Source organism: Macaca fascicularis, chromosome 8 (genome assembly GCF_037993035.2).
Source record: "Macaca fascicularis isolate 582-1 chromosome 8, T2T-MFA8v1.1".
Classification (NCBI taxonomy): Eukaryota; Metazoa; Chordata; class Mammalia; order Primates; family Cercopithecidae; genus Macaca; species Macaca fascicularis.
The window spans coordinates 154,058,832-154,086,389 of NC_088382.1; the positions used below are offsets into that span (position 1 = coordinate 154,058,832).

Here is a 27,558-nt window from a genome sequence, read left to right on the forward strand (position 1 = left end):
AGGGACTGCTGGGCTGCGAGACGCAGAGCCGCGCCGGGCCGGAGCCTAGCGGAGCGGAGCGGTGGTCGGAGATGTGGCGACCGGTGAGGACCCTCCTGGCCCGGGGCGCCCGAGATCCTGCACACCAACCCCAGTGACCCGAGACCCGCAGGTCCCCAGACGCCGCCCCGGAGATCCTCGGGGCTCTTTTTCCCTTTGTTTTTTTGAGGCACGGTCTCGCTCTGTCGCCCTGGAGCTCAGTGGCGCGATGTCCGCTCACCGCAGCCTCCGCCTCCCGGACTCAGGAGATCCTCCCGCCTCGGCCCTGCAAGTAGCTGACACCGCAGGCGTGACCGCGCGCGGTCAACTCTGTATTGAGCAGAGTCGGGGTCTCGCCATGTTGCTCAGGCTGGTCTCGAACTCCTGGGCTCTAGCGGTCCGCCCGCCTCAGCCTCCCCGAGAGCTGGGATTTCAGGCGGGAGCCGCACCCGCAGCCCTGACGCCGCCTGCACCGGGAGTCGCAGGGGCCTCTCCGCCCAGCCCGGAGGCGGCTGCCTGGCGCCCGGGAGAGCGCGGTCTCCAGAGGGCAGGGGCCCCGCGGGGAGGCCTCTGGCGCCGCTCCCCTCGCGAGGCGGCCTCCCGGGGTCACGGACGCCTCCCTGCCCAGCCTGCTGCCCCGGACCTCCTCCGCTCGCCTCCCTGCCGGGCCCGCCCTGCCCTGAGGCGGCGGGCGGGCGGGGGCTGCAGGGCGGGCTCTGCTCTGGGCGCCCCTGCCCCGGCTCAGGGGCGCGCTTCCCACGGCTCCGAGGCCCCCTCTCTCAGGCCCTCGGCGTCTCCCCGCTCCCACGTGGCCGCTGGGTCCCGTTCCACTGTCCCTGCGGTTAGGACTGCGAGGGGGCGGGGCAGAGGCCTTGACACGCATCTTACCCGCCCCCTTCCCGAAGAGATGGAAGGGGCTCCTGGCACCGTTCTTTTTTTTTCTTGGGATGTCAGCAGAGCTTGTGTTTGGCGATAAGCTAGCCTTGACAGTCTGGCTATTAATAGCACGCATGGACGGCCCACTCGTGCCCCAGCCCAGCTGTGTGACCCCAGGGTGCTTCATGGGACGGGGAGGTGGCCTTCAGTGCAGCTTCTTTCAGGTGACAAAGTCTTCCCACGTGCAGGTCACTCAGTCCCTCCCCAACCCCAGCGATTGGACAGGTTGGTTTAGCCCCTGGTTAGGAGCTGCTCATGGCCAGTGAGCAGGGCTGGATCCAGTCTACGTTTGAGGGCTGGCTGGGGCTGAGAGGGTCACACACCCTGGGAGAAGGACGGCGTGTGTAGTCGCCAGACCCACTTACCCCGCCCAGACTCCCAATCTGTCTCTTCCTAACTTTGGGGACAGTTATGTGCCTCAGTTTCCCCTCCTGTTGGGCACAGGGCTGTTGGGTTCCCCAGGCTCTGGTCATCCGTTCGTGGTTTTTAGTTTCTGGCGTCATTCTGAGACTCAGCAGTTGCTTCTCACTGCTGCGGACGAGCCTGTCTGTGGGACCTGCATCTTCCTCATCTGCAGGTGCTGGAAAACCAGACACGATTGAACACGCACGTGGTTCTGTGGCCAAAGCACGCCCTTTGGTTGTGAACTTCGTGATACCTGTGTGACTGTTACCACTCAGACACTTGCTGCTCTCAAGGTAGTCAGCTGTGGTCTAAAGCCACTCTGGAAAGGGCGTTGTTTCTGTGTGTGCAGACCGACTGCACTCTCACTATAGGAAGCCTGAGAGGTGGGGGCCGAGGGCACCCGTTTCGTCTTGTCTAAACTGCAAGGCTTTGGAAGTGAGGGGAGCTGCAGGGATAAGTGTCACCAGGGACGGCTCAGGAGTGTGGGGGGAAGGCCCTGAGAATTCACCGTCTAAATGACTGCTTATCTTCTGGCAGCTTAGAGGTCATGTTCTGGGTGAGGTTGGGGCTGTGTGTCACGTGAGAATTGCCCTGGATGGGGCTCTGGGAAGTCTTTCTGGGAGGTGTGGCTACAGGCTTGCCGCCCCACCCATAACCTCTCTGGACCTTGGGGAGCTCTCCTGTGTGATGGAATTTCAGAGAGGATGGTCTGGGTGTGCTGGGCACCCCACATTCAAAGGAGCCAGGCTGTTGCACAGCCTCGTGGGCCCTACTTGGGTTGTGTCCAGGACCAGCCTGAGGCAGGGGCTGCTGCTATCTCTTGCCTGTGACCTGCTGCCTGTTGGCATGTGGGGTTCTGTTCAGTCCTGTGCTTCACAGCTGTTGGTCTCATTCGGCAGGCATTCATTGAGTGCCTGCTTGTTCAGAGATGGTGAGAGGTGGCCCTGCTCACAGTCTATTGGGGAGACAGATTCTGTAAGTTAATAGTCACGCTGGCGTGTGATGAGGGCAGTGGCAGGATAGGACCACGGTGAGCAAGGTGGAGCCGGGCGTGGGCATGAGCGAGGCTGCTGGTGGACCAGGGTCTACTGGAGGGATCTCTGTCCTGGATGAGAATAGGGGTGAGAGACGCAGCTGGAGCCCCTTCTGCAGTGTTGGTTCCTGAGGAGAGAGCAGAAAACTGTTGTTGGAGATAGCGATCAGATAGCCATGACTTTCCCGGCCTCACCTACTCAGTGGAGCCCGTTGAAACGCAAGCAGCTTGCGTTGTTGGTGACAGATGTGGTGGGTGGTGGTTGGGATACCCACCTGGAGGTAGCTCTCTTGCAGCCACTTATGAGCTGCTGTTCGGAGTTTCTCCGCAGTCCCTGGGAACGGCTGCCTGATCGCGGGGCCTCTGGCCGTGCACGCGCTGGCACCAGAGGTGGCCAGTGTCAGGAGGTGCAGGTTGGGTAGGCAGCAGGTAGATGACCCACCTACAAGTCGCTGCCCAGCTGCCTCGGGTTTTCCTTGTGAATCAGCACTTGCTGGGTGTGACCTCGCCAAGCAGAGGTTTCTGTCAGCCCGTCTTCTAGGGACAGGAGGTCGTGGACTTTTCCTTTGGCTTTTGTGTTGTTTGGAGTCCTTGAAATTTTCTCCAGGGCTCTGAGCTCTGGCCAGAAACCAGCTGGCAAGTCAGTTCCTTACTAGGTCCAGTGTTGAGGACCATGTTAGCGTCTGCGCCGGGGGGCATGACTGGCTATGCACTGTCCTTTCCCCCCAAAGCCTGACTTTTTAGAAGAGCTCTCAGTTGGAGAATTTGGGGTTGAGGGAGTTGTAAGACCTCATCATAGGTCAAGTGTGATCAGGAGACCAAGGTTTCTGGTGAGAGCTGTGTTCTCTTTCTCTCTCTCTTTCTTTCTTTCTTTCTTTCTTTCTTTCTTTCTTTCTTTCTTTCTTTCTTTTCTTTCTTTCTTTCTTTCTTCTTTTTAATTATACTTTAAGTTCTATGTGGTGTTTTCATAGACACAAAAATAAAGCAGCACGATGTGTCAAGAGACTTGTGGTGGGGCTTCTTTGTTAATGTATTTATTTTTCTAAATGGAGTCCTGCTCTGTCGCCCAGGCTGGAGTGCAGTGTCTCGATCTTGGCTCACTGCAACCTCCGCCTACCAAGTCCAAGCGATTCTCCTGTCTCAGCCTCCCAAGTACCTGGGATTACAGGTATGCGCCATCACACCTGGCTACTTTTTTTGTATTTTTAGTAGAGACGGAGTTTCGCCATGTTGGCCAGGATGGTCTCGATCTCCTGACCTTATGATCCACCCTCCTCGGCCTCCCAGAGTGCTGGGATTACAGGCATAAGCCACCGCGCCCGGCCCTAAGGGCTTTTTCACGTGTGTCCTGCTAGCTGTGGCATGTCTTCCCCTCCTCCAAGTAGAAGCTGTACAGGGTCCCTGTCTGTGGAGTCTCAGTAAGTTGTAAGTTTCTTCATTTGCTGTCAGAACAGTGACCTACAAGGCCACTCCTCCCGTCCGGGCGTCCACCTTCAAGGTTGGCATCTGCTGTCTGATTCCGTGGCTGGGCACTGTTGCCGCTTCCTTCTGAGATGAGGGCTGCTTTCCTCTGGCCACTGGTCAGTGGTCTCAGCAGCAGGAAATAGCAAATGACAGGTCAGGGTGCCGCCAAGAGAGTGCAGGGGCAGGGATGGGGTAGGTCCCATCCCAGATGAGCCAGACGGTGACGCCATGTCTTCCTGCAGAAACTGAGGGGACATTCAAAGACGGGGTGTTTGGTGAACTGTCAGCATCCGAGGCATCAGCCCTGGTTAAGCTGCGTTAGCCTTCTCTCCTGTGATACTGTGACTCTCAGCCTTCCTCCTAGGAGGTAGGATAGTGTTTCCATTCCGGAGTCAAACCTGGGGGCCTGGCTTCCTGGCGTGAGCCCAGCAGTGCTGACAGTCTTTGCTGACTAACTGGGTGATGTGGCTTTGCTTTGTGTCCCCACCCAAAGCTCACCAAGTCGTGATTCCCAGTGTTGAAGGAGGGGCTCGTTGGGAAGTGACCTGATCATAGGGGCAGATCCCCCTTGCTGTTCTCGTGATAGTGAGTTCTCAGATCTGATGGGTTAACAGTGTGTGTGACACTTTCCCCTTTGCCCTCTCGCTGGCCCTCTCTCTCTCTCTCTTTCTCCGCTCCCCCACTGCTTCACCCATACTGTGCTTGCTTCCCATTTGCCTTCTGCCATGTTTCCTGAGACCTCTCAGTGATGCTTCCTGGACAGCCTGTGCAACTATGAGTCAGTTAAACCCAGGCCGGGCACGGTGGCTCATGCCTGTAATCCCAGCACTTTGGGAGGCTGAGGAGGGCAGATCACTTGAGGTCAGGAGTTCTAGACCAGCCTGGCCAACATGGTGAAACCCCATCTCTACTAAAATGTAAAAAGTAGCTGGATGTGGTGGTGCATGCTTGTAGTCCCAGCTACTCAGAAGGCTGGGGCAAGAGAATCACTTGAACTCGGGAGGCGGAGATTGTAGTGAGCCGAGATCATGCCATTGCACTCCAACCTGGGAGACGGAGTGAGACTCCATCTTAAAAAAAATAAAACAGGCCGGGCGCGGTGGCTCAAGCCTGTAATCCCAGCACTTTGGGAGGCCGAGACGGGCGGATCACGAGGTCAGGAGATCGAGACCATCCTGGCTAATATGGTGAAACCCCGTCTCTACTAAAAATACAAAAAAAAAACTAGCCGGGCGAGGTGGTGGGCGCCTGTAGTCCCAGCTACTCGGGAGGCTGAGGCAGGAGAATGGCGTAAACCCGGGAGGCGGAGCTTGCAGTGAGCTGAGATCCGGCCACTGCACTCCAGCCTGGGCGACAAAGCGAGACTCTGTCTCAAAAAAAAAAAAAAAAAAAAAATATAAATAAATAAAACAAACCTCTTTTCTTCATAAATTACCCAGTCTTGGGTAGTTCTCTTTTTTTTGAGATGGAGTTTCTCTCTGTTGCCCAGGCTGGAGTGCAGTGGCGCAATCTCGGCTTACTGCAAACTCCACCTCCCAGGTTCAAGCAATTCTCCTGCCTCAGCCTCCCGAGTAGCTGGGATTACACACATGCTCCATCATGCCCAGCTAATTTTGTATTTTTAGTAGAGATGGGTTTTCACCATGTCGATCAGGCTGGTCTCGAACTCCTGGCCTCAGATGATCCACCCGCCTCGGCCTCCGAAAGTGCTGGGATTAAAGGCGTGAGCCACTGCGCCCGGCCTGGGTAGTTCTTTAGAGCAGTGTGAGAATGGACTCATACATTAGGTTTAGGGTTAGGCTGACTCAGACTCCAGCACGTGTAAGCACTGGTAGTGGTTGAGGGCAGGGGCGTGTCCTGGCCTCGTTCGACCCCACACAATTTCCTCTCTTTGCAGTTGCAGCTTTGCCATTTCCACTCTGCTCTGCTGCACAGCAGGCAGAAGCCCTGGCCGTCCCCTGCTGCATTCTTCAGGAGAAACGTCAGGGTCCTTCCTCCAAGGTAATGAGTCCTCCACAGGCATGTGCCTCTCACCCAGGCCGGCATGGATGGTGTCTGTGTGCATGCAGAGGTGGCGGTCGAGGGCCCGAGGCTGGTCCTTCTCCTGTACCCCCAACCGAGACAAGATATGTTTGCTCCTCAGTGCGGTGTGCTGGGACTAGAGACCCCCAGGTCCTGACCCATGGGACCATGCCCGGGGTGGGCACGCCCTGACCACAGCGTTTAGAGCGGACAGCTAGCAAATCAGGAAGGGTGCACGTGGAGCGCCCGCTCTGAAGAGCAAACCGGGTCATTCAGAGCCTGGAGGAGGGCGGGGCGACTGTAGGCGGGGGTCACACAAGAGGAGGAGCAGCAAGAAGAGATGTAGAGGGAGGGTTCTGAGCAGGAGGAAAGGCCAGACAAGGTCGTGAGGCCAGCAAGTCTGGACCACAGTGGGCAGATGGGCGGTGGCAAGGCAGGAAGACTGTGGAGGGTAGACGCGGCCAGGCAGGGCAGGCAGGGTGAGCTGCCCGAGTGCCACTGGCTCGGTGAACCTGGCAGGGGTCTCCTTCTTCCGAGAGCTCTGCAGTAGGAGAACCTGTGTCCCTGGGACAGATGTGGCTGGATGCAGAAAAAGATGAGTGTTCAGGCACCTGCGGCCGGGTGTAGAAACAGATGGGTGCTCAGGTGCCTGCCGCACTCAGCATTATGGGTTTCCTGCTGCATTTAGCATACATGGAGCTCCTACTGTGTTCAGCATGCGTAGAGCTCCTGCTGTATCAGGCTCCTGCTATATTTGGCAAGTATTGGGCTCCTGCTGTATACAGCATGTGTGGGGATTCTACTATGTTCAGCATGGGCGAAGCTTTGTTCCTTGCTCTGTACTGTCACGTGACTCTGCACGTGCTGACCTCACATCTTCTCTGTCTCTGCTGTGCTGATGACCATCCAGTCGAACCCTGCGAGGTGGACAGTGGTTGTGATTCTTCACAGTGTAGGTGGCCCCGGTCCATGAGGAGCACAGACCTGCTATTGAGTTGTTTCCTTTACCTGAGGAGCCATTTCCATGTCCCACAGCCCCGTTGGCTGGGTCTCCGGACAGACCCAAATGAGACCTGCCCCTTACGGCCATCTGGTGCCAGGCTTTGGTGCAGGGGTATCTGGTGCAGGGGCTCAGGGAAGGGGACACTGATACAGTGGTGTTCTCTGCTGACCACACTGTGAGAATGGCCATGCACACAGGAGTGAGAGAGGTGGTGCTCGGGGAGGCGGGGGGCAGAGGTCAGAGCCAGCTGAATGTGGGGGTGGCGCCTCCAGGCTGTGTTGTCTCCCCTCAGGTTCTCGAGCCCCACACCCCTGTGGAGGAAGGTGCTCTCCACCGCAGTCGTTGGGGCGCCCCTGCTCCTTGGAGCCCGCTATGTCACGGCAGAGGCGCGGGAGAAGAGGAGGATGCGGCTCGTGGTGGATGGCATGGGGCGCTTTGGCAGGTAGGAGGGCCCAGCAGCGGCGGGCGGGGGGTACGGCGTGGCGGGCGGGGGGTGCGCCGTGCAGGAGTGCCTGCTCCAGATGCCCTCACAGGCATGGGGGTGGGGCTGGGAGGGCTGCAGGGCTTTGCTGAGGATTCTACAGATGGCTTTCAGGCACCCTTCCCTACATGGGAAGGCACTGGCTGAAGGGACAGTGAGCCCTGCCGGGCCCGTGGGGCGGGGCGTGGACCAGGGTCCTCCACACTGGATGCAGCCGCCACAGGCCCTTCCCCAGATCAGCCTTGGCCTGAGTGGGGAGGGGCTCCAGCCCTGGGCCCGGGCCTTCTCCCTCAGGCTTCTAGGCTGGCAGAGAAGCAGCTGCCCTGCCTTCCTTCTCTTCTCACCCCATTCCAAGGTTTGGGCCTGGGAGAGGAGGCTGCCTCTGTCTCTGCCCCTGAAGATGGGCAAAATTGGGTTCTTGCTGTCAGGGCCCTTTCTTCCTCCTTTACCTTACAGTGCAGAACTCGGGGGGAGGGCGGGGACACATTCTGTTGGAACCCTTGGGCGGGCGTTCCTGCTTTTGGTCAGATCCCAGAATTCCTGCAGCCACAAAGCCCTGCCTAGCCTGAGCCTCGCGGAGCCAGCTCTCGGCTTTGAGAGAAACCTGTTAGCCCAAAGCCCCTTTGAACGGAGTGGCAGAGCGGGAAGGAGGCAGGGAGGGTATGGTCCTGTTCTGCCTGCCTCTGAGCATCTGCCAGGCCTAGGTCAGTTTCTCAGCAAGTGCCTTGGCTTCCGGTGCCTTCAGGGACTTCACCAGAAACTTCACAGAAATTTCCTCCAGCAGTGAGTAGAAGCTTGCAGATAGCCGGACACTGCAACCTCCATATCCCAGGTTCAAGCGGTTCTCATGCCTTGGCCTCCCGAGTAGCAGGGACTACAGGCGTGCGCCACCACGCCCGGCTAATTTTTTGTATTTTCAGTAGAGATGGGGTTTTGCCATGATGCCCAGGCTGGTCTCGAACTCCTGAGTTCAGGTGATTTGCCTCAGCCTCCCAAAAGGGTGGGATTACAGGTGTGAGCTACCATACCTGGCCTAAATTTAACTTATTTTTTTTATTTTTAATTTTTTATTTAACTTACTATTTTTTTATTTTTTGAGACGGAGTTTTGCTCTTGCTGCCCAGGCTGGAGTGCAATGGTGCAATATCGGCTCACTGCAATGTCCACTTCCCGGGTTCAAGCAATTCTCCTGCCTCAGTCTCCCAAGTAGCTGGGATTACAGGTGCCCACCACTATGCCCGGCTAATTTTTGTATTTTCAGTAGCGATAGGGTCTCACCATGTTGGCCAGGCTAGTCTTGAACTGGGATCACCTCAAGTGATCCACCCGCCTCGGACTCCCGAAGTGCTGGGATTACAGGCGTGAGCCACCACATGGGCCCTGCGGACTCCCGAAGTGCTGGGATTACGGGCGTGAGCCACCGCATGGGCCCTGCCTGGAGTTTTTATTGGGGTATTAATACTTGGGCGGGATTGATTGAAAATCTCCAGTTTCTCAGAAAATCCCAGGAACTCAGTTTCCAGCCCCAGCCCTCCCACTCCCATCCCCATAGGGCCCAAAGTGGCGGGTCTTCGCCCTGAGTCCCTCCTTAGCATAAACCTCAGGGCCACCATGGAAAACAGAGGCACTCCTTATCACTCAGGAAATTCCGAGGACTAAGAAGGGACAAAGGTCAGACCTCTCTTTGGGTACATCGTACATGATTGGACACCTTTGACGATTACAGGCTTGTAATTATTATACAACAAGACTCCCTGGGCCAAATGCAGGGGCCCAGTGTGGCAGCTGTCCGATTTGTAAACAAAGCTTTATGGGAACACAGCCCTGCCCATGTGCTCATGCATGGCCACAGTGCCTAAAATATTCCCCATCTCATCTTTTACAGAAACATTTCACTGCTTCCTGTTTTCTCAATGCGGGTTTGTCTAATGTTCGCTCGTGTTCATACTCAGTCATCCGTTTGGGCAGCAATCACATGGGGTGACACTGCTTTGCTTCTGTCCTGCCGGGGGCACACGATTTCAGCTTCCCCTTTTGATTCCCTTGTAATTAGCCATATGGAGGCAGTTGAGATGATGCGTCTGTTCTCACTGCTCCTCCATCCTGCAGTTTGTTTGTTTCTTTCTTTCTTTATTGAGACGGAGTCTTGCTCTGTCGCTCAGGCTGGAGTACAGTGGTGACATCTCCACTCACTGCAGCCTCTGCCTCCTGGGTTCAAGCAGTTCTCCCAGCCCCAGTCTCCCGAGTATCTTGGATTACAGACACCTGCCACCACGCCCGGCTAATTTTTTAATTTTTAGTAGAGACGGGGTTTCTCCATGTTGGCCAAGCTGGTCTTGAACTCCCGACCTCAAGTGATCCATCTGTCTCAGCCTCCCAAAGTGCTGGGATTATAGGCGTGAGCCACCGCACCCGGCCTCCTTCCAGCATTTAGTACTCACTGATACTTTTTTTTTTGAGACGGAGTTTCACTCTTGTTGCTCAGGCTGGAGTGCAATGGTGCGATCTCGGCTCACCGCAACCTCTGCCTCCCAGATTCAAGGGATTCTTCTGCCTCAGCCTCCTGAGTAGCTGGGGATTACAGGCACGCTCTACCACACCAGGCTAATTTTGTATTTTTTAGTAGACGCGGGTTTCTCTGTGTTGGTCAGGCTGGTCTTGAACTCCTGACCTCAAGTGATCCGCCCACCTCAGCCTCCCAAAGTGCTGGGATTATAGGTGCGAGCCACCACACCCGGCCTCCAACATTTTATTGTGAAAAACTTCAAACATACAGCAATGTTGAAAATGCTCTGTGTTGGCCGGGCGCGGTGGCTCAAGCCTGTAATCCCAGCACTTTGGGAGGCCGAGACGGGCGGATCACGAGGTCAGGAGATCGAGACCATCCTGGCTAACACAATGAAACCCCGTCTCCACTAAAAATACAAAAAAATTAGCCGGGCGTGGTGGCGGCGCCTGTAGTCCCAGCTACTCGGGAGGCTGAGGCAGGAGAATGGCGGGAACCCGGGAGGCGGAGCTTGCAGTGAGCCGAGATCGCGCCACTGCACTCCAGCCTGGGCGACAGAGCGAGACTTCGCCTCAAAAAAAAAAAAAAAAAGAAAATGCTCTGTGTTGGCCGGGTGCGGTGACTCAAGCCTGTAATCCCAGCACTTTGGGAGGTCGAGACGGGCGGATCACGAGGTCAGGAGATTGAGACCATCCTGGCTAACACGGTGAAACCGTGTCTCTACTAAAAAAGAAAATACCAAAAAAACTAGCCGGGCGTGGTGGTGGGCGCCTGTAGTCCCAGCTATTCGGGAGGCTGAGGCAGGAGAATGGCGTAAACCTGGGAGGCGGAGCTTGCAGTGAGCCGAGATCCGGCCACTGCACTCCAGCCTGGGCGACAGAGCGAGACTCCGTCTCCAAAAAAAAAAAAAAAAAGAAAAAGAAAATGTTCTGTGAGGCAATGCTGGGTGCAGTGGCTTACGCCTGTAATCCCAGCACTTTGGGAGGATGAGGCGGGTGGATCACCAGGTCAGGAGATCGAGACCATCCTGATGAACACAGTTAAACCCCGTCTCTACTAAAAATACAAAAAATTAGCCAGGTGTGGTGGTGGGCACCTGTAGTCCCAGCTACTTGGAAGGCTGAGGCCAAAGAATGGTGTGAGCACGGGGGCAGAATTTGCAGGAGCCGAGATCGCGCCACTGCACTCCAGCCTGGGCGACAGAGCGAGATTCCATCTTAAGAAAAAAAAAAAAATTAAATCCCTTCTCCCCCAAGCACAAGTCTATGGGACTTTTTCACATCTTTAACTTTTGTTACAAAAGTGTTGTGTTTACTATAACAAATTTTAATAGTAGAAAAGATAGAAATGTAGAAAGCTCCCCTTAGACCCGCACCAAGGGTAAAAGCTCTCCAAGAATTTTATCAACGCATATTGGCTCACGTGTCAGCCCACATGTTCCGCTAAGTGTACAAATGTGACCTAAAATGAGATACACCTGCCCTGCCCTTGGGGCGTCTCCCTCTGCAGTCCACAGCTTCAGGTGGCCTCTTAAGTACCTCACGGGTAAAAGGATTTGAACCTTTTATTATTATTATTATTATTATTTTTGAGACAGTCTCGCTCTGTTGCGCAGGCTGGAGTGCAGTGGCACAATCTTGGCTCACTGCAACTTACACCTCCTGGGTTCAAGTGATTCTCTCGCCTCAGCCTCCCGAGTAGCTGGGATTACAGGCGTGTGCCACCACATCCTGCTAATTTTTGTAGTTTTAGTAGAGACGGGGTTTTGCCACACTGGCCAGCCTGGTCTCAAATTCCTGACTGCAGCTGATCTGCCCACCTTGGCCTCCCAAAGTGCTGGGATTACAGGAGTGAGCCACTGCGTTTGGCCACTGCAACTGCAATCTCTGCCTTCCAAGTTCAAGCGACGCTTGTGCCTCAGCCCCTCCCAGGTAGCTGGGACTACAGGCGTGCACCACCACACCCAGCTAATATTTATACTTTTAGTAGAGACGGGGTTTCACCGTGTTGACCTCAGGTGATCCACCCGCCTTGGCCTCCCAAAGTGCTGGGATTACCAGTGTCAGCCACTGTGCCCGGCCTAACCATTTTTGATATAACTTTTCTTGACTCTGTGTCAAAACTGCTTGCTGTATCAACAGACTCAGCTCTAGGTGATAGAAATCGTTGTGTTGGCTCACATGCACACAGGCATTGATTGTGGAACGAAGCGTGCTGCTGGGCTCTTGTGCTCGTGCACACAGGTAGGGGTAGATGGGGCAGCTTGTCAGGACAGGCAGGCTGGTTTGCAGAAAGGGCCGCTGGGCTTGGCCTCTCCCTGTGCCTTCTCGGGCAAACGCCATGGAACGTCTGCTGGTAGCTCTATCACCTGTTCATTTCTTCAGTGTTTTTGAGGCAGCTCGGTGCCAGCCACAGAAACGAGGTGGCTGGCGGCCCTGCCTTCCCCGTCAGTCACTGACCATTGCAAGCAAGTCCTGTGCCTGCCACAAGCAGTTAGGTTTCTCTCACACGCCTGGGTCTCGACGAGGGTCTTGGGGTCTAAAGCTGATGCGCTCTGGTCCAAAGCCAGCACGGCCCACCGAGTAGCCTTTGAGTCCCAGAGCACATTTAGAAACCCTGGCCCAATTCGGCCCGGCGCGGTGGCTCACGCCTGTAATTGCAACACTTCGGGAGGCCAAGGCAGGTGGATCACTTGAAGTCAGGAGTTCGAGACCAGCCTGACCAACAAGGAGAACCCCATCTCTATTGAAAATACAAAATCAGCTGGGCATGGTGACACATGCCTGTAATCCCAGCTAGTTGAGAGGCTGAGGCAGGAGAATCGCTTGAACCTGGGAGATGGAGGTTGTGGTGAGCTGAGATCGTGCCACTGCACTCCAGCCTAGGCAACGAGCAAAACTCCATCTCAAAAAGAAACCCTGGCCTGCCAGCACTTTGGGAGGCCGAGGCGGGCAGATCACGAGGGCAGGAGATCGAGACCATCCTGGCGAACACGGTGAAACCCCGTCTCTACTAAAAATACAAAAATTAGCCGGGCGAGGTGGCGGGCGCCTGTAGTCCCAGCTACTCTGGAGGCTGAGGCAGGAGAATGGCAGGAACCCGGGAGGCGGAGCTTGCAGTGAGCCGAGATCGCGCCACTGCACTCCAGCCTGGGCGACAGAGCGAGACTCCGTCTCAAAAAAAAAAAAAGAGAAAGAAACCCTGGCCCAACCCAACCAACAAACTCCAGGTGCTCTGCTCTTTATGGGGGCCCAGAATGGGGCCTGAGTGGGGGGGTCTCCCTGGAGTGATGGGGGACACAGAGCCCACCTGGGCTGCGCATCAGGAATGACTGCGGGCCCTGTCCCAGGCAGGTACGTGAGCTTCGCAGAATGCAGGGACAGGCCTCTGGTCATGGCCAGCCTTCGAGAAGCCACTCTGACCTCAGCCTCTCCCTGTGCACCTGCGTGTGGTCTGCTCGCTGCCTGGCGCCTCATTCCAGGGCTGCCCAGCTGGTCCCCAGAGTTCCCCCAGGGCCCCCACCCTGATGTCCTCCTAACTGGGGCCAGGCCTGGGGACACCCCTCCACCCCAGCATCCCATCCTCTTGCCTAAATCTCCCCCAGGAGCCCAGTACCTGCTCAACAGACGCCCAGGATGTCCCCCACTTCCTGCCTTAACTGGGCTTTCTTCCCTGCAGACCTTGCCTCCCCAGGCCTTGGAGACCCACCTTCCTGGTGTCCTCCTCTCTTCCTAGCGGACCTCAGTCTGCAGGTGACCTTGACCCTCCTGTGACCTCTGCTGCCTCAGCCCTGCCCCCTTGCTGCCATCCTTTCCCTTCACAGACAGCCTTGGAACCCCATCTCTCCAGGGGACACCACCATCCATACTGTCCCCTACCCCATCTCACCCTTGAGGGTGGCAGGGAGTGAGGGTGGCATGGACACAGGCTGCCCATTCTGCAGATCTTTTTTTGAGTCTCGTTCTGTTGCCAGGCTGGAGTGCAGTGGTGCGATTTCAGCTCACCGCAACCTCCACCTCCTGGCTTCAAGTGATTTTCCTGCCTCAGCCTCCCGAGTAGCTGGCACTACAGGCACGCACCACCACGCCCAGCTAATTTTTGTTATTTTTAGTAGAGACGGGGTTTCACCATGTTGGTCAGGATGGTCTCAATCTCTTGACTTTGTGATCTGTCGGCCTTGGCCTCCCAAAGTGCTGGAATTGCAGGTGTAAGCCACCACACCCAGCCTCTTTTTTTTTTGAGACCGAGTTTCGCTCTTGTTGCCCAAGCTGGAGTTCAGTGGTGCGATCTTGGCTCACTGCAACCTCCACCTCCCAAGTTCAAGCGACTGCTGCCTCGGCCTCCCGAGTAGCTGGGATTACAAGTGTGCGCCGCTACACCCGGCTAATTTTTTGTGTTTTCAGTAGAAACGGGGTTTTACCATCTTAGGCTGGTCTTTTTTTTTTTTTTTTTTTTTTTTTGAGACGGAGTCTCGCTCTGCCGCCCAGGCTGGAGTGTAGTGGCCGGATCTCAGCTCACTGCAAGCTCCGCCTCCCGGGTTCACGCCATTCTCCTGCCTCAGCCTCCCGAGTAGCTGGGACTACAGGCGCCCGCCACCTCGCCCGGCTAGTTTTTTGTATTTTTTAGTAGAGACGGGGTTTCACCGTGTTAGCCAGGATGGTCTCGATCTCCTGACCTCGTGATCCGCCCGTCTCGGCCTCCCAAAGTGCTGGGATTACAGGCTTGAGCCACTGCGCCCGGCCGCTTAGGCTGGTCTTGAACTCCTGACCTCTGGTGATCCGCTCACCTCGGCCTCCCAAAGTGCTGGGATTACAGGCGTGAGCCACCACGCCCAGCCTCTTTTTTTTGAGACCGAATTTCGCTCTTGTTGCCCAAGCTGGAGTGCAATGGCGCGATCTTGGCTCACTGCAACCTCCACCTCCCAGGTTCAAGCTACTCTCCTGCCTCAGCCTCCCGAGTAGCTGGAATTACAGGTGTGAGCCACCACGCCCAGCCTCTTTTTTTTTTTTTTTTTTTTTTTTTTGAGACCGAGTTTCACTCTTGTTGCCCAAGCTGGAGTGCAGTGGTGCGATCTTGGCTCACTGCAACCTCCACCTCCCAGGTTCAAGCGACTCCTGCCTTGGCCTCCTGAGTAGCTGGGATTACAGGTGTGTGCTGCTACACCCGGCTAATTTTTAGTATTTTTAGTAGAAACGGGGTTTCACCATGTTAACCAGGCTGGTCTTGAACTCCTGGCCTCTGGTGATCTGCTCACCTTGGCCTCCCAAAGTGCTGGGATTACAGGCGTGAGCCACTGCACCCGACCGCAGATCTTTTTTGGACGGAGTCTTGCTCTGTTGCCCAGGCTGGGGTATAGTGGTGCAATTTCGGCTTACTGCAACCTCCGCCTCCTGGGCTCACACGATCCTCCTGCCTCAGCCTGCTGAGGAGCTGGGACCACAGGTGTGCACCACCATGCCTGCCTAATTTTTTGTATTTTTGGTAGAGACGGGGTTTCAACATCTTGCCCAGGCCAGACTCGAACTCCTGAGCTCAATCCTCCCACCACAGCCTCCCAGAGTGTTGGGATAATAGACATGAGCCACCACACCTGGCCCTGTTCTACTGATCTTGAGCTGAGACTGACCTGCAGGGCCACAGGACACTCCATGAGCTCAGCAGTCCCCCCTGTGCTCACACGGGCCTGTGGGGCTATAGGCTGGACCCTGGCTTCGCCTCACCCTGGGGACATGAAGGGCTGGCCGGAGTGAGGCTAGACCATGAGGGCTTTGACAAGAGGACCAAGCACTGGGGCCCTGAGCCTGTCCCCCTGGAGACTGAGGCCACCCCTACCCGCAGGTCTCTGAAGGTCGGCCTGCAGATCTCCCTGGACTACTGGTGGTGCACCAATGTTGTCCTTCGAGGGGTGGAAGAGGTTTGTCCCGGTGCCCTGGGCACATGGTGGTGGGCATGAGGTGGTGGGCCGGGTGGGACTGAGGAGGCAGCCACCTGTCCCCATGTGTTCTCTCCATGCCTGTGGTCAGAACAGCCCGGGCTACTTGGAGGTGATGTCTGCGTGTCACCAGAGGGCGGCTGATGCCCTGGTGGCAGGGGCCATCAGCAACGGGGGCCTCTACGTGAAGCTGGGCCAGGGGCTGTGCTCCTTCAACCACCTGCTTCCCCGCGAGTACACCCAGACCCTGCGCGTGCTGGAGGACAGGGCCCTCAAGCGGGGCTTCCAGGAGGTGAGTGCTACGCTGGGGCAGAGGGAGGTGGGGGCTCCAGCAGTGGCCCCAGGCTGCTCTGAGCACCTGTCCTTCCAGGTGGACGAGTTGTTTCTTGAGGATTTCCAGGCCCTGCCCCATGAGCTCTTCCAGGAGTTTGACTACCAGCCAATTGCTGCTGCCAGCCTGGCACAGGTGCACAGAGCCAAGCTGCACGATGGCACCAGCGTGGCTGTGAAGGTATGTGGGGATCACCTTGTTCAGCAGTGGACTCGGAGTGCACAGGGGACCCCATGTCCTCACCATGCCCTCGCCTAGTGCAGGTGCAGTACATCGACCTGCGGGACCGCTTTGACGGGGACATCCACACCCTGGAGCTCCTGCTGCGGCTCATTGAGGTCATGCACCCCAGCTTTGGCTTCAGCTGGGTCCTCCAGGTACTGCCCCACCCCTTCCTCGGCCAGCAGGAGCAAGCACGTAGGCAGAGCTGGTCCTCAACCACCATCTGGCCCCCAGGACCTGAAGGGGACCCTGGCCCAGGAGCTGGACTTCGAGAATGAGGGCCGCAACGCGGAGCGCTGTGCGCAGGAGCTGGCGCACTTCCCCTACATCGTGGTGCCCCGCGTGCACTGGGACAAGTCCAGCAAGGTGGGCTGGGCCAGGCCTTTGGGGTGGGCACAGCGCCGGGCCTGCTGAGCCCAGCCTCTTGCTCTCCCCAGCGCGTGCTCACCGCCGACTTCTGCGCCGGCTGCAAGGTCAACGATGTGGAGGCCATCAGGAGCCAGGGACTGGCGGTGAAGGACGTGAGTGCGGGGGCGGGGGCGGGGGCAGGGCGGGTGCTACGTCCACTGCAAGGTCTCTCCTCTCCCCAGATAGCAGAAAAGCTCATCAAGGCCTTTGCTGAGCAGATATTTTACACGGGCTTCATCCACTCGGACCCACACCCTGGCAACGGTAGGAAGTTACCCCGGGGGTGGGGGGTCTCGGGGTGGGCGCGGCGCGACCTAACAGGCTGTATCCCTAGTTCTGGTGCGGAAAGGCCCGGACGGGAAAGCGGAGCTGGTGCTGCTGGACCATGGGCTCTACCAGTTCCTGGAGGAGAAGTGAGCGCGGGCGGGTGGGCGTGGGGCGGGGCAAGCCTCTCCTGCCACAGGGGGCTCATGGCTGCGGGCCCATCCACGCAGGGACCGCGCAGCCTTGTGCCAGCTGTGGCGGGCTATCATCCTGCGGGACGACGCCGCCATGAGGGCGCACGCAGCCGCACTGGGGGTGAAAGGTGAGGGCGTGCGGGGGTGGCCGGGGCACCACAGAAGGGAGGCGGGCGGCGCGGAGCCCAGCTCAGAGCCTCCTCCCTCCTCAGACTACCTCCTGTTCTCCGAGATGCTCATGCAGCGCCCCGTGCGCCTGGGGCAGCTGTGGGGCTCACACCTACTGAGCCGCGAGGAGGCAGCCTACATGGTGGACATGGCTCGCGAGCACTTCGAGGCCATCATGGCGGTGCTCAGGGCGCTGCCGCGACCCATGCTGCTAGTACTGCGCAACATCAACACCGTGCGCGCTATCAACGTGGCCCTTGGCGCCCCCGTGGACCGCTACTTCCTTATGGCTAAGAGGTCGGTGGCCCGAGCAGGCGCCCGCGGTGGGGCTGGTGTGGGGCTGATGCGGCGCTAATGCGGGTGTGTGCAGGGCTGTCCGCGGCTGGAGCCGCCTGGTGGGCGCCACGTACCGGGGTGTCTACGGCACCAGTCTCCTGCGCCATGCCAAGGTTGTCTGGGAGATGCTCAAGTTTGAAGTGGCGCTCAGGTGAGCGGCTGCGGGTCAGGTGGATGGCGGGGGCCTGCTTCCCACCCACCTGTGATCCACCTCCCCACCCACCTGTGACCTGACCCGCACAGGCTGGAGACCTTGGCCATGCGGCTGACTGCCCTCCTGGCTCGTGCTCTGGTGCGCCTGAGCCTCGTGCCCCCAGCGGAGGAGCTCTACCAGTACCTGGAGACCTAGGGTGCGCGGCCCGACGACCACGGCAGCCGCCTGGGGCCTGCGGGGCCCTTTACGCCTTGAGCCGACGGAGGTGGCGGGGCTGAAGGTGTGGACGCCCCGAGCCCCGTGGGCACTTGCACTGGGGGGCTGTGACCGCAGCTGGGCCAGGAGGCCGTGTAATGACCACACACAGTCCTCTCAAACAAAAATATTTTTCCTTGTGTTTTATACAAAAATGGGGGTGGGAGGTAGTGCGGTGGTGCTGGTGGCAACGGCATCCACGGGGCTAGAAGTGGGCGGTGACGCGGTCCGTCTCCAGCAAGTCGTCCAGGATCTGCAGGGGACAGACGGGTGGATGGGTGGGTGGGGACCTGCACGGAGGGGCGGGCGCAGACTGGGGAGCGCACTCACTATGTCGGGCGTGGTGCCGATCTTCTTCGCTAGCTCGCTGCGCTCCATGGTGCTCAGGTACAGGTAGCGGTTGAGCAGCTCGCCATCCAGCACGTTGCGCACAGCATTCTGGAGGGTGCGGCGGTCCACGTGCAGCATCCTGGGGCGTGCAGGCAGGGGCGTCAGGGCAGGCTGGGGCGTCAGGGCAGGCTGGGGTGGAGGGGGTGCTGCACAGGGGCGGGGCCGGGGCTCACCGGAAGGCACGGGGGTTGAGGCCGGCGTGGTGCGGAAGCATGGTGGTCAGCGCGTTCTGCAGCATCAGCAGCCGCCGGTAGGTCTTCTCCTGCATGGGCAGCAGCAGCCCGATACCACCGTCCAGGGTGGCTGGCGGTGGGGAGGGTTTGGGTGTGAGCCAGGCCAACCCTAGGGCCCCCCACCCAGACACACCTGCCCCCCACACTCACCAAACCACGTGATGTGCTTATTCTCCCACACGACCGACTTTTTGCTGAGCCCTTCGGTGGCCCCCCGGCATGGGGTCCTCCAGAACGTGTTCACGTGGGCACCCACGTGGAAGTCCGCCCTGCGCAGTAGGCGCATGCCCCCAAAACTCTCCTTGGCTAGACCAGAAAGGCCTTGGGTCACTGTCAGCCCAGACCTGGCCCAGGCAGAGGGGGTGGAGGAAGCACTCACCTTCGGGCAGGTACATGTACACCATGAGGTTGCGGTCACGGTCAGACACTGGGGAGCAGAGGCCCAGGGTCAGCCCCGGCCACCCCCAGAGCCTCAGCTCCCCAGGGCCCCAGCTCCCCAGGGCCCTGCCCACATACCCAGAAAACCCAGCTGGGCGTTGTCCACCATGAAGTCCACGCTGTACACCTCCAGGGGCTTGGCATCCTGGGGGCGGGAAGGGGTGTCAGAGGTGCCTTGGGTGGGTACCCACCCAGACACGGGCACCGTGGCCACAGGCGTACCCGCGACACCAGGCTCAGTGTCTTGCTCTCCTCCTGGTAGCGCAGCAGCGAAATGCTCTTCATGACGTCGGCTGCCAAGATGAAGTTCTTGACGCTGATCATCTGGTGGATGTACAGCTGCGTGTCGATGAAGGCCATGCCTGTCAGCTCACTGGCCCGCAGGCTCCACAGGAAAATCTGGGGGCGGAGGGAAGGCTGAGCAGGGGCAGAGGCCGAGCTGGGTGGGAGTGAGGCGGGGGCACACGCCAGGTGGGACTGGCGCACCTTCTGGCCGATGGCAGACACCAGGTGGCCGTTGCAGTGGCAAAGGGCAGTCACAGGCCCCTTCTGCTCCTTCTCGTAAAGGACTTTGAACTTGTTCTTGGTCAAGGGCTGGCCGGGCTCAGGTACCACCTCAATCACATCCATGATCAAGATCTGGAGGGCATGGGGATGGTGTGGGAATGGCATAGGGGCTGCCAGGGGCTGCCTGCTCCCGCCCCCGCCCACTGGCCTCTTACCCGTCCTCGGCACGTGACCTCCTCCCCCTGCATGAGGCAGGTCCCGGCAGCCACGTAGCCTTTGAGGCCTGACACAGTCTCCTCGCTGCGCAGCGACACCGTCTTCATGCAGGTCACGTGCTCCCACTCCTGCAGCTCGATCCTGTGGGGGCCGGGGCCTCAGATGCTGCCCTGGGGGCCTTGGGCAGCCCCCACCCTGGCCCAGCCTCACCTGGCATTGGGAATAGCCTCCCAGCTGACTGGGGAGATGAGCTGGATGGAGAAGGCCTCCTGCTGGGGGTGGATGTACCGCTCATCTGTGGGGACCAAGGGTGACAGTCAGGGCGGGGCTTCCCCGAGATGGGGCTGGGGATGGGGGAGCGTGGTGTGGGCGTCACCACCTCTCTCGATGGTCTCAAACTCCTTCTCCTCGCCAGTCATGCGTGGGATGCGGGCACACGGCGTGTTGGTGCTGGTGGCTACAGCATACACCTGTGGGTTAGTGGTGGGGGTCACATGCCAGTGGTGAGGCCCAGAAGGTCCCTGGTGGGGCGGGGGTGGGGGTGGGGGCGGGGGCGGGGACGGGGGCGGGGGTGGGGGTGGGGGGCAGACCTTGGACTCCACGTGGTAAGCCACATAGTGGGCCGTGCAGCGCAGCGGGATCTTCCTGACAGGCCATGGGGCGTCATAGGACAGATAGGCAGGCAGGACACTGATCCTCAGCTCGCCCTGGGGTGGAGGCACAGGGTCAGGGGATCCAGGGCTAGCCAAGGGCAGGGGCAGGTGGGCCCAGGCCGCCAAGAACCCTGGGATGTTGCCCTCAGCTCTTCGGGAGCAGGGGTGGGTGAGGGGCAGCTGTGTCCACGAACGTCCCGGAATGGGCTGCTGCTCAGCCTCTGGGGCTCCTGTCCATTTTCCCAGGCTCAGCTAGGGCTAGGGATGTTGGCCACGGGGGGGGGAAAGCTAGGCCAGGAGGGCACTGGAGGCTGCAGATAAAGGGTCCACAGACTGCCATGCTGGGGACTGAAAAGCAGGCAGAGGGAGCCAGGGCTGCCCTCTTTCACGGACAGTCCTGAGTCCTCAGGTGCCTGGGAAGCACTCACCGCATCCCAGTCAGGGCCTCAAGCGACCTGGAGTGTTGTGGTGGCTTAAATGGGGAACCAGGATCAGAAGGCATGTGCACCCTCCCAAAGTCACAGAAGAGCCAAGGGGCAGAGCTAGCGCTCAAGTCAGCTCTCCTGAGAACTGCAGAGGCCGGGCCCTGTGAGGGCTTGCCCAGCTAGCCAGCAGAGCAGTGGCGGGGACCCCAGGGGCTGCAGCCCCAACTCGAACCACCCCTTTCCAGACCTTTGGCGCACCAAGCCCCAGGTTCCACCTCCTCGGCCTCAACCCCATTGCCCTCTGGACACTCCTTCCTGATCCTCAGGTTGGAGCCAATGGTCCCTTCTCCTGTTCCCTCCCCCTCAGCCCCCAGCTGGGGCAGCATCAGCCAGTGCTGCTGGGAACTGGCCAGGCCCCACCTGTCTGTTGAAGTACAGGAAGCCGCGGGGACAGTTGACATTGTGGAATGGAGCGAAAGAGTCGACGGGGCCATCGATGGCCATGGGGTGCAGCCGCAGAGCCCCTCGGCCAGTCACCAGCAGCCAGTGAGGGGAGGGGCCGCAGATGAACACCTGGGGGCAGGCACTGTCAGGATGCTGTGGATAAGGCCACATCTCTCTTCTACCATAGTCCCATGCAAAGGCGCTGGCCTACCCCTGAATAGCCATAAATATCCTCGAAGTAGCGGAAACGCGCCACGCGGCCCCGGGCCCCGGCCCCCTCCTCCGTGCCGCCACCTTCTGCTTTCTTCTTGGATGGCTTTGGCTTCTTCTCACGGAAGTTGATATTGTGAGGGACCTGGGGGGGAAACCATGCAGGTCCTCCAGGGGCTCCCGGTCTGAAACCCATCCCTTGTGCCACACCCACCCCACGCCCCTGCAGTCCAGCCACCGGCACCTTCTTAAAGCGGACTTTGAGATTGCCCTGGCCGAGCTGAGAGTCGTGGGGAAAGGCCTCGTAGATGAGCAGCTCCTGGTCCACATGCACCTGGCAGGGTGAGGGGGGGCCGTGGGGCGGATGGGGCGGGGCTGTGGGAAGGGGCGGGGCCGGGCAGGGCCATGGGAAGATGGGATGGGCCATGGGAAGAGGTGGGCTGTGGGTAAGGGCAGGGCTGTGGGGAAGATAGGGCGGAGCCATGGGAAGGGGCAGGGCCATGGGGAAGATGGGGCGGAGCCATGGGAAGGGGCGGGGCCGTGGGGAAGATGGAAAGGGGAGGCCAGGTCAGGCGTTCTCACCAGCAGGTAGGGCCTGCTCTGGCGGCTGCCCAGTGCCACCAGCAGCACCTCCTTGACGAGGGGCAGCTCCCCCTGGCGTGTGGCCTCCTCCCTGCGGGCCTCGCCCTGTGTAGTGGGCTGTCCAAAGGAGCTGTCCACGAGGACCCGCTGCCCCACAGGGAAGTTCTTCACCAGGAACACCAGCCGCCAGTCGGGGAGCTGGTAGATCTGCGGGGTGGGCAGCAGTCAGTGGAGGCAGGCGGGCAGAGCCGGCTGGGCCACAGCGCAGGGCACCACCTACCTCCATGGTGCCATTCTCCCGCACCAGCAGGCACCAGTGGGTGGGCTCTGCCCGGAAGGGTGCAGGGTCCCGGTCAGCAGGGGGTTGGCTGCTTCTTCGGGCCTCCTCCTTGCTGGGGCTGAAGAGGGAGCCTGAATCCCCATACAGCATCTCCTCCTCGTCATCCACGGTGGGGCTGGGGGCCAGCAGAGGGTCACATGCAGCCTGCCAGCCACAGGGACCCAAGCCCCTACCTGTGCCCCCGGCCCCCACGCACCTAGTCTCCGAGCCCAGGCCCTCGGCCTCCGAGCCGATGCGGCCTCCCAGCTCATCACGGGCCCCGCCCAGGCGGCTCTCAGTGGTGAACATGCCGCTGAGGTCTCGGTACAGGCACAGCGTGATGACCTTGGACTGCTGTGGGGAGAGGGGTGGGCTCAGCGGTGGACAGGGGGCGGGGACGGGTGGACGCTGGAGATGAGGGGCCTACATGGTGCAAGGGAGGCTTGTGCAGCGCCAGGCGGTGGTGGCGGCCACCGTAGGAGTCACTCTTCAGCAGGAACATGGTGACGTGGCCCTCGGCACTCATGATGACCACATAGGGGTCGGCCACAGCGCACTGCACGATGGGGGCGCCCAGGTCCACAGGGATGAAGTGCAGCTGATTCACTGTGGGCATGGGGCAGTCAGCACGCGCCTCCCCAGGGCTCACCCGCTGCCCCACCCCACACCATCCCCACCCACCTACCTCCTTCCAGCAGGCGGATGCCCAGCGGTGACACTTGGACAATGTAGCGGTTGTCCCCGATGTTCCCAGCAAAGACCGTGGGGCCCTGCGTGGCAAAGCCACTGGTGTCCAGCTCCATGATCTCCTGACCCGTCTGCAGAATCTGCGGGCAACAGCTGTGAGGGAGGCACCCCCCGAAGGGGACCCCAGCCCCAGGTCCCAGGCTCTGCCCCTTACCATGGTTGAGTCTTCCCGGCTCAGAATCAGGAATCCATGTCTACGGCCGTCATCGTCTGCTTCCGGGCTCCTGGCTTCCTGCTCTGTGCCCTCCCCCTTGGGATTGTCCTCCTGTCAGTGCCAAAGGGGAGCAGGCTGGGAGCCACAGTCCAGTGAGGGCAGGCACGCAGGTGCGACCTGGGCCCCCCCAGTCCACAGGAAGGCAGTGCCGGTCCCATCCCAGAGCCTCCCTGCAGCGGGCTCGCACCTACCTCTTCCTTACGCACTGGGGCAATGACTGTCCACATGTCGTAGCAGCCGGGAAGCTCAAAGGTTGTCACCACCTGGGGCCGGATGCTCTTCTAGAATGGTGATGGGGTGGGGGTGTGATGGGGCTGTGAGTCCACCCAGGTCCCACCAGGAGGCGCCCGCCCCTACCTGCCCACACACCTGCAGCACTGACAAAGCCCCGTTCTTCCCGTGGCCAGAGCAAACCACGATCTCCAGGTCCGGCTCAGGACTGTTCTGAAACTGCACAGGACTCAGGAGTGAGGACTATGCCCTCCACCCCCACTCACACTCCAGCTCCTGCCCACAGCCCTGACCACGACCCTGGGCACCTCTTCAGAGAGGAAGGCAGGCTCGCCCATGGCAGCGTTGGCGCACGGTCCGATGTTGAGGATGCTGTCACACACCTGCGGCACAGCGAAAGTCAGGGGCCGCTGGGGGCACTGGCTGGGGTGGGGGCCCTGCTGCCTCAATCTCACCTCAAAGGAGTAGGTGGCCAGCTGTGTGCCTGACTGGGCCTCGCTGCCGTACACTTCAATCTCGTCCACCTCATCCTGCGGCACCGATTTACCCCCAGCTGCACAGAGAGCTCCCCTGAGCACAGCCCTGGGTCACCGGCCCCACTCCTGACCAGCCCCGGCCCGGCCCTCACCTGACCAGCCCCAGCCCGGCCCTCACCTGACCAGCTGGCCGTCGCGTCCACTCGCTTCTTCTTTGAGGGAGGCTCTTCCTGTGAGGCAGGAGGGGCGCTGAGTGGCACGCCGCGGCACTGCCCACATGAAGGGTGGTGGCCCGACGGGCCTAGGAAACCCACCTTGTCAGCAGCCTCACGGACAGCACTGGCCGGGGGCTCCTGCAGCTTCTCTGTGTACTTGAGGAGGAGGGAGTTGCCCAGGCGAGAACCCAGGAACAGGTACCCGGGCTCCATGGTGACCATCTGAGGGAGGGCAGGCGGGTGAGGGCGGGACTGGGCCTGGACCCAGAGCCAACCCCCAGTCCCAACTCACGCTGGTGGTGAGGACGCTGGCGGCCGCCTTGTCAAAGTGGAATGCTCGGACGCTGCGCATGCCGTCGGTGATGAGGGTCAGCACGTAGCTGGGGCAGGGAGAATTCTGAGTCGGGGACGGGGACCCTGGGGGAGTGAAGGCGGCCAGGAGACCCTAGGGGACTTGGGGGGATGGTAAGGGCAGAGTTCATGGACGGGGGAGGGGCTCACATCTCGCCGCCCTTGAGGGAGATGACCATCTTGTCGTAGGAGATGAAGGTGGCCTGCGCGCAGTCCAGGGTGATTCGCACACTCTCCTGGGTGCCTGTGGGGTGGGTGGTCAGGCCGACTGGGCAGGCCCAAGCCATCCCTGCCCCACCCCAGCCACCCCACACTCACGTAGCGGGAAAGCTGTGGTGCCTGTGGTGAGGCTGTTGAGAGCCACACCGTATGGGGGAACGCTCTGGTTCAGGTACAACAGCGAGTTGACGGCAAAGACCACCACCCCACCTGGAGGTGGACACAGGCTGGTGGGCAGGCTCAGCGCTCCCTCCACACACCCCCATCCACTCCCAGGATACTCACCTATGGGCTTGGGCACAGCCAGAGCCTGGGTGCAGTCAAAGGGCAGGCTGGTGAGGGACCAGATGACGGGGTGCACCTTCTGCGTGATGTTCAGTGAGATGGCCACGATGGAGCACGTATCCTGCCGCACAGCCACGCGCCTGGGGATGCCAGTGAGTCAGCCAAGGGCCTTACCTCCCTGCAGAGATCCAGGCCCCGCTCCTCACTGAGCAAGCCCCCTCCCCAGGCCCCGCCCCAAGCCCCACCCACACCCCATAATCCCTGCTCCAAACCCCACAAACCCCACCTGTGCCCCATGAGTCCCGCCCCAGGCAGAGGCAGCTGGGGGACCCACAGCGCAGAGGGGCCTCCTTAGGGGGCTCACCCAGGCCAGGTCTGGTTGGGCTCGAACAGGATGAGCAGGGTGGGCTCATAATAGCCATGCAAGAACTGTAGGTCGATGATGTTGAGCAGCTTCTCGTCTAGGGCCCGGACATCGATGATGTAGCTGGGCAGGAAGCTGGACCTCTGCCTGGGGGGCCAAGGGCTTCAGCAGGAGAGGAGGGGGTGCGGGGAGGGGAGCTTGGGCTCCGGGGCCCCCCACCCGAGCACCACAGCCTGCCTCAGCTGGCACTCACCCCTCACCCACGAGCCCCTCATGCTCCTCGGCCAGGCTCTCCCTGCGGAAGGGCAGGACCACCAGTCGCGTGCCGTAGACAAGCATGGCTGCGCAGCGCCCATCGGGGTCCACCCGCACTCGCGGCGTGTGTACGTTCTGCACAAACCCGTCCTGGGGACAGAGGGGGCATCAGCCAGGCCCAGCATAGGAGACCCCAAGGGAAGCACTTGGGGCAATAGAACCCAGCTGCAGGGGGAGGGAGGGTGGCTGGGCTGGGGCCTGGGTCAGGGCGTGAGCATGGCCCTACCCGAAGCTCAGGCTCCTCAAAGTAGTGCAGCGACAGGGTCTTCAGGTCATGGGTGCCCGGGTCGTATTCCACCACAGACAGCTGGGGTCAGAGGGCACAGCCGTGGCTGCCGACTGCCTGTCCTGACAGTGTCACCCCCGGCAACCAACAGCTGTGCCCAGGCCCACCCCACCAGGCCCTGGCACCCACTCCCATGCCTTGGCCAGGCCCACCCCGCCAAGCCTACCACTCACCTTGGCATCCTTGAAGCTTAGGAGCAGGGCATCCCGCTTGGCTCCTGCCAGCTGCACGCTGGCCATGGACATGACGTTGCCAAAGAAAGAGAAGGAGGCAGCGAGCTCGAGCTTCTCCCGGTGGGCCTTCCCCTCTAGGGGAGACGCCAGGGCTCAGGGTCAGGGCCCAGCCATGCCTGGCACCCGCACTGGCACCCACAGGGCCTTCCCCTCTAGGGGAGACGCCAGGGCTCAGGGTTAGGGCCCAGCCATGCCTGGCACCCACACTGGCACCCCCACAGCCCCAGGCCACCCCACCACACTTACCTGTGCTCCTGTCATTCTTGGTCAGAGCCTGGAGTGGGGAGAGAGGGCAGTGAGGGGCTATATCTGGCAGCTCACCTCATCCAGGGAATGAGAAAAAACCACCACGGCTGGCCCCTGCCTCCTGGGAGCTCTGCCCAAACCCTCTCTGCAGCAGGGAGGGAGGGAGGGAGCAGACCAGGGGCTTCTGGAGACAGCTGTGCACACCCCCCCCCAGTGACCCCCGTTCATGCTCTCATGCCCACGGCGCAGCCCTGGCACAGGCCCCTCCCCAGGAAGCCCCTACCTCACAGCTCCCTAGCAGCCCAGAAATCCCTACCTCACAGCTCCCTAGCAGCCCAGAAATCCCTACCTCACGGCTCCCTAGCAGCCCAGAAATCCCTACCTCACAGCTCCCTAGCAGCCCAGAAATCCCTACCTCACGGCTCCCTAGCAGCCCGGAAACCCCCACCTCACGGCTCCCTAGCAGCCCAGAAACCCCCACCTCACGGCTCCCTAGCAGCCCAGAAACCCCTACCTCACGGCTCCCTAGCAGCCAGGCCCTGTGAGGCAAGTACTCAGGGTCAGAGTGCACTGTCTCTGCATCTGCACACCCCCAAACCTGCCTGGTTGCACACTCACAGCAGCCCAGCACCGGCCCCTGGGTCCGAATGTCACAGGATAGGAAGCCAGAGCCAAGGGGTACCTGTAGCTACTGATCCTTGTGCCTGTTAGAGAGGAGGAAGCCCTGAGCTATCCTGACACCTTGGGCTCCCTCAGGCTGCCTCTCTACCTCCTCCCTTTTCACTGCTGTCCCAGAATGATAAGAGGCTGTGTCTTCTTTGCTAAGC

At 60.1% G+C, this 27,558-nt stretch overlaps 2 protein-coding genes across 24 annotated transcripts in view; one reads left to right on the forward strand and one right to left on the reverse strand.

Moving 5' to 3' along the window:
* ADCK5 (aarF domain containing kinase 5) lies at positions 1 to 18,260 on the forward strand. 16 transcript variants are annotated; one of them, XM_065519869.1, is made up of 17 exons: positions 1 to 83; positions 3,463 to 3,560; positions 4,099 to 4,223; positions 5,754 to 5,857; positions 7,174 to 7,323; positions 15,707 to 15,782; positions 15,892 to 16,092; positions 16,171 to 16,311; positions 16,395 to 16,508; positions 16,588 to 16,719; positions 16,791 to 16,874; positions 16,944 to 17,025; positions 17,096 to 17,174; positions 17,256 to 17,347; positions 17,432 to 17,684; positions 17,758 to 17,874; positions 17,967 to 18,260. In XM_065519869.1, exons 5-17 carry the CDS (start codon positions 7,286 to 7,288, stop codon positions 18,070 to 18,072), a joined length of 1,515 nt encoding a protein of 504 aa, XP_065375941.1. In that variant the 5' UTR covers positions 1 to 83; positions 3,463 to 3,560; positions 4,099 to 4,223; positions 5,754 to 5,857; positions 7,174 to 7,285; the 3' UTR covers positions 18,073 to 18,260. The 16 variants fall into 16 exon arrangements, with proteins under 16 accessions (XP_065375941.1, XP_065375944.1, XP_073855906.1 ...); XM_065519872.1 differs by having other exon boundaries at positions 15,897 to 16,092; XM_073999805.1 differs by lacking the exon at positions 4,099 to 4,223 and adding an exon at positions 13,547 to 13,620.
* Positions 17,965 to 27,558, reverse strand: part of CPSF1 (cleavage and polyadenylation specific factor 1) — a 17,166-nt gene continuing 7,572 nt past the window's right edge. The window contains exons 3-38 of one of the 8 annotated variants that reach the window (XM_073999793.1): positions 26,732 to 26,759; positions 26,426 to 26,559; positions 26,193 to 26,273; positions 25,905 to 26,056; positions 25,652 to 25,798; positions 25,288 to 25,427; positions 25,102 to 25,212; positions 24,934 to 25,027; positions 24,725 to 24,812; positions 24,532 to 24,654; positions 24,396 to 24,447; positions 24,197 to 24,294; positions 24,050 to 24,124; positions 23,880 to 23,960; positions 23,702 to 23,791; positions 23,451 to 23,561; positions 23,235 to 23,376; positions 22,977 to 23,155; positions 22,767 to 22,900; positions 22,511 to 22,685; positions 22,231 to 22,437; positions 21,893 to 21,982; positions 21,650 to 21,793; positions 21,415 to 21,567; positions 20,507 to 20,623; positions 20,296 to 20,386; positions 20,127 to 20,211; positions 19,916 to 20,057; positions 19,680 to 19,832; positions 19,416 to 19,592; positions 19,272 to 19,338; positions 19,135 to 19,182; positions 18,906 to 19,061; positions 18,696 to 18,784; positions 18,463 to 18,601; positions 17,965 to 18,385 (exon numbers count right to left, since the gene is read on the reverse strand). In XM_073999793.1, the coding sequence (XP_073855894.1) occupies positions 18,069 to 18,385; positions 18,463 to 18,601; positions 18,696 to 18,784; positions 18,906 to 19,061; positions 19,135 to 19,182; positions 19,272 to 19,338; positions 19,416 to 19,592; positions 19,680 to 19,832; positions 19,916 to 20,057; positions 20,127 to 20,211; positions 20,296 to 20,386; positions 20,507 to 20,623; positions 21,415 to 21,567; positions 21,650 to 21,793; positions 21,893 to 21,982; positions 22,231 to 22,437; positions 22,511 to 22,685; positions 22,767 to 22,900; positions 22,977 to 23,155; positions 23,235 to 23,376; positions 23,451 to 23,561; positions 23,702 to 23,791; positions 23,880 to 23,960; positions 24,050 to 24,124; positions 24,197 to 24,294; positions 24,396 to 24,447; positions 24,532 to 24,654; positions 24,725 to 24,812; positions 24,934 to 25,027; positions 25,102 to 25,212; positions 25,288 to 25,427; positions 25,652 to 25,798; positions 25,905 to 26,056; positions 26,193 to 26,273; positions 26,426 to 26,559; positions 26,732 to 26,759 (4,410 nt within the window). In that variant the 3' untranslated portion in view covers positions 17,965 to 18,068. Of the gene's footprint in view, positions 18,386 to 18,462; positions 18,602 to 18,695; positions 18,826 to 18,905; positions 19,062 to 19,134; positions 19,183 to 19,271; positions 19,339 to 19,415; positions 19,593 to 19,679; positions 19,833 to 19,915; positions 20,058 to 20,126; positions 20,212 to 20,295; positions 20,387 to 20,506; positions 20,624 to 21,414; positions 21,568 to 21,649; positions 21,794 to 21,892; positions 21,983 to 22,230; positions 22,438 to 22,510; positions 22,686 to 22,766; positions 22,904 to 22,976; positions 23,156 to 23,234; positions 23,377 to 23,450; positions 23,562 to 23,701; positions 23,792 to 23,879; positions 23,961 to 24,049; positions 24,125 to 24,196; positions 24,295 to 24,395; positions 24,448 to 24,531; positions 24,655 to 24,724; positions 24,813 to 24,933; positions 25,028 to 25,101; positions 25,213 to 25,287; positions 25,428 to 25,651; positions 25,800 to 25,904; positions 26,057 to 26,192; positions 26,274 to 26,425; positions 26,638 to 26,731; positions 26,760 to 27,558 lie in introns of those variants that run through there. The other 7 variants (XM_073999792.1, XM_073999796.1, XM_073999795.1 and 4 more) reach the window with 7 other exon arrangements.

Excerpts from the sequence above, each read along its gene's own strand:
- ADCK5 (XM_005564355.4), top strand. Across the intron at positions 15,783-15,891 it reads TCCTTCGAGGGGTGGAAGAG|AACAGCCCGGGCTACTTGGA; the intron begins GTTTGTCCCGGT and ends GCCTGTGGTCAG. Across the intron at positions 17,026-17,095 it reads GGACCCACACCCTGGCAACG|TTCTGGTGCGGAAAGGCCCG; the intron begins GTAGGAAGTTAC and ends CTGTATCCCTAG.